This window comes from Balaenoptera acutorostrata, chromosome 13 (genome assembly GCF_949987535.1).
Source record: "Balaenoptera acutorostrata chromosome 13, mBalAcu1.1, whole genome shotgun sequence".
Classification (NCBI taxonomy): Eukaryota; Metazoa; Chordata; class Mammalia; order Artiodactyla; family Balaenopteridae; genus Balaenoptera; species Balaenoptera acutorostrata.
Window position 1 is genome coordinate 83,491,578 of NC_080076.1, and position 12,681 is coordinate 83,504,258.

At 46.1% G+C, this 12,681-nt stretch overlaps 1 protein-coding gene across 1 annotated transcript in view; it reads right to left on the bottom strand.

The window, feature by feature from the left end:
- CIT (citron rho-interacting serine/threonine kinase) overlaps positions 1-12,681 on the bottom strand; it is a 167,101-nt gene that overhangs the window by 16,046 nt on the left and 138,374 nt on the right. Inside the window, 8 exon segments of the mRNA XM_057526212.1 lie at positions 4-106; positions 282-373; positions 995-1,175; positions 1,722-1,859; positions 4,942-5,106; positions 5,371-5,533; positions 7,183-7,290; positions 7,720-7,860. Of these exon segments, the coding sequence (XP_057382195.1) occupies positions 4-106; positions 282-373; positions 995-1,175; positions 1,722-1,859; positions 4,942-5,106; positions 5,371-5,533; positions 7,183-7,290; positions 7,720-7,860 (1,091 nt within the window).

Here is a 12,681-nt window from a genome sequence, read left to right on the forward strand (position 1 = left end):
GACGATGCGGATTTATGGGTTAGTTGGCTGAGGCGGAAGTTCTCGGAAGGTGTATGAGCAGGTGGAATCTTCAGGCAGCGCCCTGCAGGGTCTTCAGTGGGGAGACCTATAGACGTGAGTATCGTACCAATAACCTTCAGCGCAGTCATTTGGGTTTTAATTTTCAAAATGGAAACTTGTAGAAGGCTTGCAACGCAGTCCCGGAAAACAGAGCCTTCACGCCAAGACTAGGAGACCCTGGCCAACCGCGTGCAATGAGATTCCCCGAGCTATTAATTTACCTTCTCTGGCTTCATTGTCGTAAATGAGGACTTTCGAGCCCTCCAGGACGATGTACTTCCTGTCCCAGCCTTGCTGTCCTCGTTTGTTATTCCTGGGCAAACAGAGATGGGAAAGAACTGTTTGAACTCAGAAGAGTCAGGCAGGGGGAAGGGGTGGGGAGGCGAGGGAATCCCGTGAAGATGCTTCCCTCGAAAACGTCGGGAATGAAGTGCAGGGGCAGGGGAAAAAAAAAAGCTTCCTTATCCCCTTCTGGGTTGTAGGCTGGCCTCAGAATTCAACTGATGTAAGACACATGACAGGAGAAAAGCATACACGTTTTATTTTATGTGTACGTGGGAGTCTCCACAAGAAAATAAAGCCCCAAGAGCAGATGGGCCCAAGTGCTTATATACTATGTGGAACAAAGAGCAGCCAGTGTGGAAAGGTAACAGGGTCTGTGTGCACAGATTTCTCTCAGCTGGCCTTGCCCCTTGCTCCGGGGATGAGAATGCTGCTTTCCTCCTGGTACAGGAAGAGCAGCTTTTACATGGGAGTTTTATCTCCTGCTTTCCGGGAGAGAAAGGGGAGGTCAGAGTGTCGCTCTTGCATCTGCTGTTTTCCCAATGCCTTTAGCTCAGAAGTATCCTTACCCCAAAGCGGCCTGTTCTGGGCCGGCATATCCTGCCGCCCTTCACCAGACCCCACCCCAGCCCGAACTGCCTTGCAGCAATACCTGGGCACCTTCATCCACCCTTCCAGGTGCAAGCCGCTGCTGGGCTCCTTGGTCTGGAGACCCGGGGAGTTCATTTTGTCACGGCAGAAGGCCTCAGTGAAGTGCGTGGCATATTCGGCTGGCAGGCCACAGGTAGCTGGCAAGCACGTGGAGCACTTGGGATGACACATGACCTGACATTCTAGGGAAAAGCAGTGAACAACCTGAACACACACTCGGCTGATGCTGGACCATTCCCTGCCTCTGCCAGCCACCCCCCCGCCTGGCCCGTCCGTCTGGCCCCGCCATCCAGGGCATCCCTAACCTTCCCAGGAGCCAGGCCCCTACGGAGAAGAGGAAACGAGACGGCCAAGCACTCTCGACCCAGTTTTCCTGGCTTCTCCCGGGCCGCCACAGACAGGTGTGTAAAACACATCTGCACGTTTCCCTTGGAGCCAGCACACAGCCTAAAGGCAGGGAGAGACTAGCCTGACGGAAAGGGGGCTGGAAGCTCACAAAGCCCAAGGCATTTTGCACAGGGGGTTGGAGACATGAGCTGACAACACGTATAAACTCCCTCTTGAACAGGGGGAAAATAGTGTCCTCCCACTGAGACTAAAAGCTTGAGAATGAATGCACTACATGATGAGGAATTTAAAAAGGAAAAAAAAAACCCCACCCCCATCGGACAGAATCTTCGGTGGAGATGCACAGGCGCCCTCCCCCCACGCAGAGCAGCTGCTCTTACCAAGACACTTGGATGCCTGGCGCCCGAAGTGCACGGTATCCAGACACACGGCGCACTGCGTGGCTCGCATGTTCAGTCCTACGTTGAACCGGTGAGGAATGTTGTGGTGCATGCGCTCCTTAAGACGCCGGCTGAATTCTGGAGGAAAATGTTTTCAAAAAAATCATTAAAGTGCTGCAAATGATACCATCAAGAAAGTGAAAAGACGCCCCACAGAACAGGAAAAATGTTCGCAAATCATCCCTCTGACAAGGAGCTTGTAGATAGAATATAGGAAGAACTCTTATGAAGCAATAGGAAAAAGACAACCCAATTAAAAAATGGGCAAAAGATCTGAATAGATATCTCTCCAAAGAAGATAAATAAATGGCCGAGAAGCACAGGAAAAGATGCTCAACGTCATTCATCATTAGGGAAATGCAAATAAACACCACAGTGAGATATTAGTTCATGCTCGCTGGGTTATCCAGACTCAAAAATAATGGAAAATGCATGTTGGTAAAGACGTGCAGAAATTAAGGTCCTCATACGCTGCTGGGGGGAAAGCAAATGGTGCTGCCATTTTGGAATCCAGTTTGGTCGTTCCCCATAAAGTTAAACACGGAATTACCAGATGACCCACCAATTCCACTCCCAGGTCTGCACACCCAAGAGAACTGAAAACATTATGTAGGCACAAAATCTGTGCACAGATGTTCGCAGCAGCATTATTTATGATAGCCAAAAAATGGAAACAACCTAAATGTCCACTGATGGATTAATACAGAAACAAGATGTGATAACCACACAATAGAATATTATTCAGCAGTTAAAAAAATGAAGTACTGATAAATACTACAAGATGGATGAATCTCAAAAACATTATGCTCTGTGAAAGAAGCTAGACACAAAAGGTCATACGTGGTATGACTCATTTACAGGAAATGTCCAGGATAGCAAATCCATGGAGATAGAAAGCAGACTGGTGGCTGTCAGAGGGTCCATGAAGGGGGAAATGGGAAGCAACTGCCAATGCGTATAGGGTTGTTTTGTTTTTTGGTCTTTTTTTTGGGGGGGGTGGACCAAAAATGTTTAAAAATTAGAATGTGATGGTTGCACAACCTTGTGAACTTACTAAAAAACAATGAATTATACATTTCAAACAAATGAATTGTATAGTATGTGAATTATATCTCAATAAAGCTGTTAAAAAAACATTAGAGCACGTTAGTGATGGATTGTAAAATTACTTTAACACTAACAGATGTGTCTAGATTTATATGAACCAAATTAAAATCACCATTATCTGGTTATTAGGAATTAGGTTTTATTTAAGAACACATCACTGGCAGCAGATTGTTAATACAATGGCATAGATATTTGTGAGCACAGAGAGACATATGCTTCTAAATCAGTTTATAAATATTTTAGTCATAAAAGGTTTGTTTTCCACATGAGATCATGGATCTAGAGCTTTTCAGAATCCAGTTTAAAAATCACTATTCTGAATTACGGAATTTCTGGTTATTAAATACATAAACTGACTGAAGAATTCTCACTTCATGCCCAGTTCTTTCATGAATAACCTCCTTTTTTAAAAAACCCAACTTTTAAGCCTCAAACAACTGACTCTTACATTTATGGTCCAGTCAGTTAAAATTAACAAGATCGATTTTTTTTCCATTTAGAAGGCCCCCTTCTCAATAGTGACCTAACTAGCTAAAGGCAGCTTTAAATAGAAAAATTCAGGATCCGTATTTCTGAATCCAAATTGATTTCTCCATATAATGCCATCCCTATTCCTTTATCAGAAAGTCATGAGGAATAAATAACATAAATGCACTTTGAAACTGTGAACAAGCCACGCACACGAAGGAGATGCTTCGAGTATTCCAAACTACTCAGGGGGCTGCTCTGTGCAGCCTCATCGAAGGACACGGGGGCCAGAAATGATTTTCCTCTGTGTTACCAGCTCCACTTTGATGACTTTAAGAGTGAAGCTCTTTGATTCAAAGTGTTATGTAAACATAGGAAACGAGATGACATCATCGCTGAAGAAAACAACGACAACAAAATCCCATCGAGATTGGCAGCTAAAGTGGGTTGATAGTGGGACTTCCCTGGCAGTCCAGTGGTTAAGACTCCACGCTTCCACTGCAGGGGGCATGGGTTCGATCCCTGGTAGGGGAACTAAGATCCCTCATGCCGCGCAGCGCAGCCAAAAATAAGAAAATAAGATAAAGCACGTAGCTGGTGATACCCTGATATTAAACCACAGCTCTACTCCACTCTCTGTATGACTTTCCAAACCACCTTCCTTGGCTTTTTTTTTTTTTTTAAGTCCTTTCCATCTCTAGGTGAACAGAGTACTTTTGAGCCCACAAAAAAAACTCCTCACATCCCTGGGATAAATGGGCACAAATTACCAACTTTCAAAATGCACATAACCTTTAACCTGATTCATTTCCCAAGAACTTATCCTAGCACCCACAGAGCTGCAGGGTATTCACTGCAGGGTACGTATGGAAACAAGGAATTGGAAATAACCTAAATGCCCATCAACAAGGGTCTTGATTAACAGGTGAATCATATACCTCCCACCATGGAAGACCACGCAGCCCTCTAGAAGGACGGGGTCGATCCATGTGTGTCAATACAAAACTGGCTAAGATAGCATTTTAACTAAAAGAAGAAAGATGTTCCGCAGCGTATAGCAGCAGCCCCCAACCTTTTTGGCACCAGGGACCGGTTTCGTGGAAGATGATTTTTCCACGGACCGGTGCGGGGAGTGGGGGGAATGGTTCGGGTGGTAACGCGAGCAACGGGGAGCGGGGATGAAGCTTTGTTCACTCGCCTACCACTCACCTCCTGCTGTGCGGCCCGGTTCCTAACAGGCCACGGACCGGTACCGGTCCACGGCCCGGGGGTTGGAGACCCCTGGTGTAGAGCATAGTGGGCTATGATATTTATGAAAGACAAAAGGACTGAGAAAAATATGTTATTTTCTCCTGCCTCTTAAAGATGATTATATAAGACACCTGCATAATACAGACATGCAGTTACGTGCATGAACGATGGCTGGAAGAGCACAATGGCTGACTCTGGGTAAGGGAACCGGGGTGGGGAGAAGGCTTACTTCTTACTCTTTATCCTTTAGTGTTATTACTTGTCATTTTCACCTTAGGTCTGCATTTCTCAGTCCATTTTAAAAAGTGTCCAGTGGCCCCTTTTGAGGACATACCCTCTGGAGTCGAAGACTCCTTCCTGCGGCTGGATGGCGGGGCGAGCAGGCTCAGGGCGCTGGGCTGGTGCTCGGGCGACCGCACGATGGCGGACATGGCGATCTGCTGCCTGGCGGTGGCCGGCGTGGACGGGTGCGGGTGGTCTGCGGCTTTCCGGTGGGCAGCTGGGGAGAGACGGGTCCAATGCCTTTCGGTTAGCAGGGTCCCCGAGAGGCCCCAACCAAGTGGACCGCCCCGGGGGCTGGCTATCAAAGGCCCGAGACCAAAAGGACACACAGGGTGCCCAATTGGCAATGCCGAGGATGCCGTGAATCGTTCAGACGTGGGATGTCTGGGCTGTCACCACGAGGCTGAACTAGTCTCGGCCAATCTCCTTGAGATCGGTCCTCTGCCTCGTCCACTGCACTTGGCGTCGAGGGCGCCCGTACCTTCCTCCCGGGCGGAACGGAGCTCGATGCGGGTCTTCTGCAGGGCTTCCTCGAGCTCCGCGCAGCGAGCTTTCTCCTTCTCCAGAGCCACCTTCAGCTCATTGTACTGCAGAGGAACCTGTGTGGGCAAAGCAGGGTCCTCTTTCCGTCGACTAAATAAACCCTAGCAATGGAAACAGAGATATCTCCTAACTCCTGGAAATTGGCACTGGGAACTAGTGAAAGGAACTCTGCCTCGGGAGGAGCAGACCATGGGAGCCGGGCGCATACTCACTGCAAGCGGGTTTAGTAAAAATGGCATGTGAAGGGGGAGGGGGGGACCGAGCCACAGCCCCTCCCAGCCAGCTGGAAAAAAATTAGGGGCGTGGAAGTTTTCACCGAGAGGGTCAGAGATGCTTGAATTGCCACCACCTCTTCCTTTAGCATTCCCAAGAAGGAGAGCCATTTCCTGAGCCTTTACCCTCAAAAAATGGAAGTGGAGGATGGAATCAGGAGAGATGGTTCAGAAATCACTCTTGCCTTGAATTTGTCTCATGATGCTTAGTTACAAGACACAGAGATGAGTATTTTTTTTTTTAAAGGAAGCAAAAAAAAAAAAAAAGGAATACTAAAATAATGTCACCACAAGGGGCTTATGCAAAAAGCATGCAAATGGAACATGTATTGTACATGGGAAAGAAAAGTATAACGTAGGGTAATGGGAGTGAAAACTAACAAAAAAATACACGGAAGCACCCTGACTACATCAAGTGACAGATAACAGTCCACTGATAAAATAAAATAGATTCAGTATCATCAGCACAAACAGGCACGGTCACACAGCACACAAGGAAAGCCTCCTCCACAACCACCGCTGCTGCTCTGGTCCCTTCCCGTAAAGAGAACAATGGGACCAAGAGGCCGACCGCCTCCTTCAGCCCGCTCCCCAGTATCCTGTCATCGGAGGCCTTCCCTGTACCACCGCCGGTGCTACTCTGGCATCTGGGTGCCTTGGGAAGAAGCTTCAAGCTCCTTAGAGACCTTCTTGAACTGAGAACACAGGACCAAACCTTCAGGCGTTCAGGGAAGCATGCTTTGGGCTTACTGAAAACCTTCCCATGTGTGCCTATGTATCACCCCGTCCATGTGTTTCTTTTGGTCATTGTTTTCAATTTATATGTTACAATTTTAAAGAGATGGAGCTGCACCCCGTGGAAGGGACAGCTATCCAGTCAGATACTTTGGGCAGGTCACGTCAGCTCTCCGGGTTCCAGTCTCTTCTTGAGCCAATCAGAAGGACTGAGCAGATGATGGCTAGTTTTTCTGGAGTCCCGTACACGTGACCTGAGAATCCTTCTATGGCCCCATACCGATGACCTATTAAAACCTCTGGAATCCTATCCCCATGACCTAAGAACCCCTCTCTGTCTAGAATCCCATACAAGTGACCTGTAATCTCTCCAGAGTCCTGTACATGTGAGCAGGGAACCCCTCTGGAGTCCAGGATGCCGACATGAGTATAAACCTTCCTCTCTGCTACCTTCCCCACCCCAGCTGCCTGGGAAAAAACTATCACTGCCTTCACAGAGGAAGGCATGACAACTTTAAAGGCCATGAACACAAAATAGTGTATTACAGACTCGAGAGTGATAGCTTCTCTTGAAGAGCTATTCTGATGATCCCAAAGCCTCTTTTTCAACCCCAAACAAAACAAGACAACATGCATTTTGTTTTCTCTGATGTTCCTAGGATTATCTATCCCAGTGGTCTTTACAGAATCACCATGATTGAGCAAAACTGTCAACTCCCCGCTTTTCAAACCCTCTGACCCACCTTTTTCTTTTTAGCAGGTTGGTCCATTTTGGCTTGCAGAAAATCGATGAGCTTGGTTTGTTGAGAAATAGTGCCTTCCATTTTCACCTTTTCATGAGAATAGAGAACCTAAAATTTGTGAAAACGAAAAGCACCTCAGACACCGAAAGAAGTATACTTTTAAACTATTGGTACTTTAAGAAAATAAAAAATAAAGTCGTTACAATACTAACATATGAAAAATTCAACCCAAGCTGCACTGGGCCAATCTTTATTTACTTAGTTCTGATCTTACTACCCACCATCCCCCCAAAAAAGACGGACTGAAGTACGGACAGATACATGAAAAAGCAAAAAACAGCAAATAGCAAGTAGGAGAATCTAGAGGGTGGTCATGATAGAAATTTCCCAGCTTCTCTGAACATTAGAAAATTTTCATAATAAAATACTGGGAAAAACACACAACATGAAGATACTGCCCATCTGACCAGACAGACGGCTTTTAGCCATCATGCTTTGCCTCTGCAGACAGTTTAAGTTCCCTTTGCCAGTTCTCACCTGAATGTTCTCTAGCTGATATTCCAGATCACTCCTTTCTGTCTTCAGCAGATCAGCCCGATCTAGAGCTTCTTGTAGCCCTTGAGTCAGACGGAAAATATGACTCTTTTGCATGTCCATCTGCTGCTGTAACTTGGCTTGCTGGTGGGGAGAGAGGCAGGACAGGCTTCATACCACACACAAAGCAACGTGCTCCCTCACTGTCCCTATTACAAACTAATTTCAGACATGGCACCAAAAGTTCGGCTCATTCCGGAATGATCAATTGTCTGCTATTCCAAAATGATGCACGTGCAGTTAAAAAGAACTTGCACAGAAATCTCTGATGGCCAGCCACTCACAAGGTGCCCACCACAACAAGAAGTCCAGACTGGTGGGTCTGCCTTCCCAATCAGAGTTGCAGTTAAGGATATTTTGGTACTTCAGAGTACGGGCCATCTGAGTTGACATCTAAGGCAGTGCAACTTAACGCCATGACAGCCACGTTCTGATTTGTCCTTATTTTTTGTTTTTAAGATCTCAATTGCTGTTAAGAGAACTCACTTTGTGATTCTCCGTGTGGAATATACAAAGGGGAGTCAGGGCTTCCCTGGTGGCGCAGTGGATAAGAATCCGCCTGCCAATGCAGGGGACATGGGTTCGAACCCTGGTCTGGGAAGATCCCACATGCCACGGAGCAACAAAGCCTGTGCGCCACAACTACTGAGCCTGTGCTCTAGAGCCTGCAAGCCACAACTACTGAGCCCACGTGCCACAACTACTGAGCCCGCGTGCCTAGAGCCCATGCTCTGCAACAAGAGAAGCCATGACAATGAGAAGCCCGCGCACCGCAACAAAGAGTAGCCCTCGCTCGCTGCAGCTAGAGAAAGCCCGCGCACAGCAACGAAGACCCAACACAGCCAAAAATAAAAACAAATAAATAAATAAATTTATTTAAAAAAAACAAAGGGTCATAGCACCTCTAACTCAAACAGCGCCTCGTCAGGGTGTGGGACCAACAAGCACACCAATAGCCACAGTCGCAGAAGATATTTCTACCATGTGGGGAGGAAGGAAGATCCCAGGTTCAGTACAAGTGTTGGTAAAACCCAAGGAAAACAAAATTCTATTTAGGATATTGGAAATTGCTTTGTGCTAGAAATCTCTCTCCAATTTTTTTTACAATGGAAGTCAACCAGAAAATAGAGCAGGCTATAAAGATACTGGGTTTATGAGTCTCTTTCCTAAAATGCTTCTGTTTCTAAAAAGCAGGAAAGAGCAGCTATCCTGACAAGGCGCTGCTTGATTTCACCCAACCCCTCGGGTCCAATCTAACCACACCACCAGTGGCCCAAATACTCCCTTCCCTGGTGGCCTAGACCCTCTGCGGCCTTAAGGACAGAGGGCTGGTAAAGAGCTATAACCATCACCACGGGAGTTTCCCAGCAGGCGAGGGCAAACCTCGGTGCCCCACTCCCCAGCCGGCCAAAGGCTACTGATGACCTCGGAATCTGCTGAAACCTCGCTACCTTATTTCTCTTCCCTCCACCGATGTTTGTCTTTCCATTTCTACTCCTCACCTGCCCTTCCTCTTGAGAGGCAGCTGATTCCCTGAGGCTTCATGGTGTCATGGAAAAGAACCTGGGCTTTAGAACGTTCCAGACCCTGGTTCAAATCCTGACTTTAACTCTTATTAGTCCTGTGACCAGGGGCAGCTCACTGCCTCTCAGACCCTCAGTCTCTTCGTCTGTAAGTGGGGGTAATAACTCCCTTCACTGGGTGACACGCCAAGCACAGTGCCCAGCGTACAGCACATGCTCCATGAATCTTAGCGTTGCCTCCTTCATCCGACTTTCTTCCCTCCATCCCGTTCAGGTGCGCCCCTCTCACTTTTCCATCTTCCTTTCCTGCCCGAACCTACTCCGCCAGCCTCTCCCCATCAGTCCTCCGTAAAGCAAGACACTAACTTATGATCACCTGCCCTGTGTGCATGACCTGGAATTTCTGAATCAAACCACAGAACCCCCTAAAATACAGGGAAAGAAAGAGAGAAAACAGCTAAGATAACCTCCTCCAGGGAGCTATCTGTCCCCTGTAGCACAAATTATTACTTCTTGCAAATTATCCGCTTTAGTTTCTCTCCACTATTTTAGGACAACACTAATTACTAGGCAGGAAGCAGAGAAACAAGTGCTAGGGACAAGAATCTGTTTGGTGACAGCCAGGCACAAAATATTTCTCTAGAATCAACACATCAACTGTCCATTAGCTTTCCAGGAAATAGGCTACTTATTTACTACAATAGAAAACAAGCGTGACATTTGTGCTCAATGACATGTTTTACAAAACCATTAACCTGCTTCCCAGAGAGAGGTAAATGGAGGCCGTTCCCAGTCAGTGTTAGTGTGGAAAGAGGGCTCTAGCCACGTGCTTAGATCTGTTCCCCAATTTTATGAGGGTGACAGGAACCTGGGAGGAAGCACAAAGGAACTAGATGACAGAACGAGAGCGTGAAACAACTCTGGTGGCTGGGAAGATGGATCAAACCAACAAGAGAAGGTTTAATAGGATGGTATTTTTTTAAAAACATCAACTGAATAAAGAAAGATGTTTAAAAAAAAAAAAAACTTGTAGAAGGGCTGGTGGTGATTTAACAGATCGATGGGTGTCAGCAGAGTGCTAAAGCCACACAAAGAGCCCGGGTCATTGGCAGAAGTATTCAGAACCCAGAATGGAAGTGGAGATAGCCCAGTATTCTGTGCTGTTCAAACCACAGGGGCTTCTAGAAACTCTCTTCGGAAAGATAAATCTGTCAGAAAAGAACATCCCAAACATGGAGGGACTTAAAGTGTTCCATTTAGAAAAGAGAAGGCAATATGGAGTGGGAAAGCTACAGAGATATCGAATCAGCTGTCACGGAGGTGATAAAATAAAAAGTAGTAGTTCTCTCACAGAAGCGTCACAAGGACTATAGGAGTTAATTCATGGAAAGTACTCAGAAAGGCACCTGGCACATAGTACGTGCTAATTAAACATTAATTATTTTGATTACTAGTCAAGTGATTTGATCATTAATCAATATTAACCTCCTACTTTGGTTGGAAATATGAGACTACACCCTGTTTTCAAATGTTTCGATGTAATAGAGCCAATGGTTGGAAGTTATAGGCTTTAGTTTACGATAAGAAAGGACTTTCCAAGAGTTACAGTTGCCAGAAAAATGAGCTGGGATGTGTAAAGTCACTCTAAGTTTTGATATTGAGGCCAAGGTTCACCAAGGCCCACCTGTGAGGAGGGCTGGGGAAGGGACTCTCCACCCTGGAGGGGGATTAACTCGACAGGGTCAGCAAGTGGGCTCTGAGCTCCGGCATCACTTCCAAGAGACTAACCGTGCCTGTAAAGGGCAGTGTGAGAAAAGCTTCTGAGCCCATTTCTGGCCCCAGAGAAAAGGTCTGGGAGAAAGATCCGTTAGTGCGGTGCAAGGGCTGGGAATTTGCACTAAATGACACAAAAATTCTTTCCAACTCTGAGACACTGATTCTGACCCCACTGACAAGAATCTGCACCTGATGGAGAGGACAGCCAGGCTGAGCCCCCGGTCTCCTGCTTACAGAGGGCCCACCACAAGCCAGGATGCCAGCTGCGTTCCGGACAATAAAGATTGCTCTTAGTTTCCTAATGGTTTCGGCTGTCAGTGAGATCTGCCTCCTATTCAATGGCAGCCAGACATCTGCTCAAAAAGCCCCCTGTGAGGTGCAGAATGGAGAACTGGAAACGTTCCCAGGTAGTTTTAGAAGTGAGAACAAGGGGACTGAATCAGGATTCCAGCCTTCTCTTCCTAGTCCTGCCACTGACTCACCATGTAACCTTGGACCAAAGCACTGAGCTGTTGGGGCCAACGCTCCTCCCTTGGAAGGAAAAGAGGACAGGCGAGATCACTGATTATTTCTGTTCTTCCTGTTTCCAACAGGTGCCTCAAGTGGGGGTGTTGCCTATTCATTCCAGATAAAAGAATGAATCTATCTGACCATCATTCTCTATCTGACCACCGGGGTGATTTGTCAATTTCTATTATAATGTTCTTAGTGTCACCTTTGATGAATTTCCCACCCACGTGTGTGTATGTTTGTGTGTGTGTGTGTGTGTGTAATTGATTTTATTTAAAAACTTTTTGTTGTAAAACATACACAAAATTTACCACTTTAATCATTTTTAATTGCACAGTTCTGTGGCATTAAGTACATTCACATGATTGTACATCACCACCATCCATCTCCAGAACTTTCCAAAACTCCCACCCATATTTTTTAAAGCCTCATTCTATAAAACATTTTATATTCACCTGCAAAATTTTCACCACACTTTTCGAACTTAATAGCATAGTCATAATATTTCTACCAGCAGAGCCCCTCAGGGGCTACAGGTAGCACACAATAAAACCTCAATTCACCAGAATAGATAATCTGGCTAATTCAACCGTCAGGCTCACTATGGCTTAAACAGAACACTCTTGGAGTCCAACTTCTCGTGAAATATCTTTATAAAGTGCATTTGTCCTGATAGGTCAATTCTAATGAACAAAGCCGAATTATCAGTGATTCAACCAAACCAGGGCTTTGGTTGGGAGTGGGAAGTTGTCATCAGTTTAAACAGAGATTTTCAGAATTCTGTTAAAAGGTACAAGGTACAGGAAATAACATAAGGAATGGATTGGTTTAGGAGACCAATTTGAGCTTTTCGTTTTGTGTCTCAAAAGCAGGGCGTCATTTCTTTTAAACCGAATTAACTGGATGTTCAAAAGCCTTCATGAGATTTGGCACTCAGTGTAATCTGATCAGGTCTCTGCCCCGTGCACAAAGCTAATTACATGGTTGTCCTATCAGCCTGCAAATTTCATATACTTTGGACATAAACTGTAAAGAAGAATTTAACTCAATATCCATGTGCCTGCATATTTAATAAACTTCCACTTGGCACAGACTC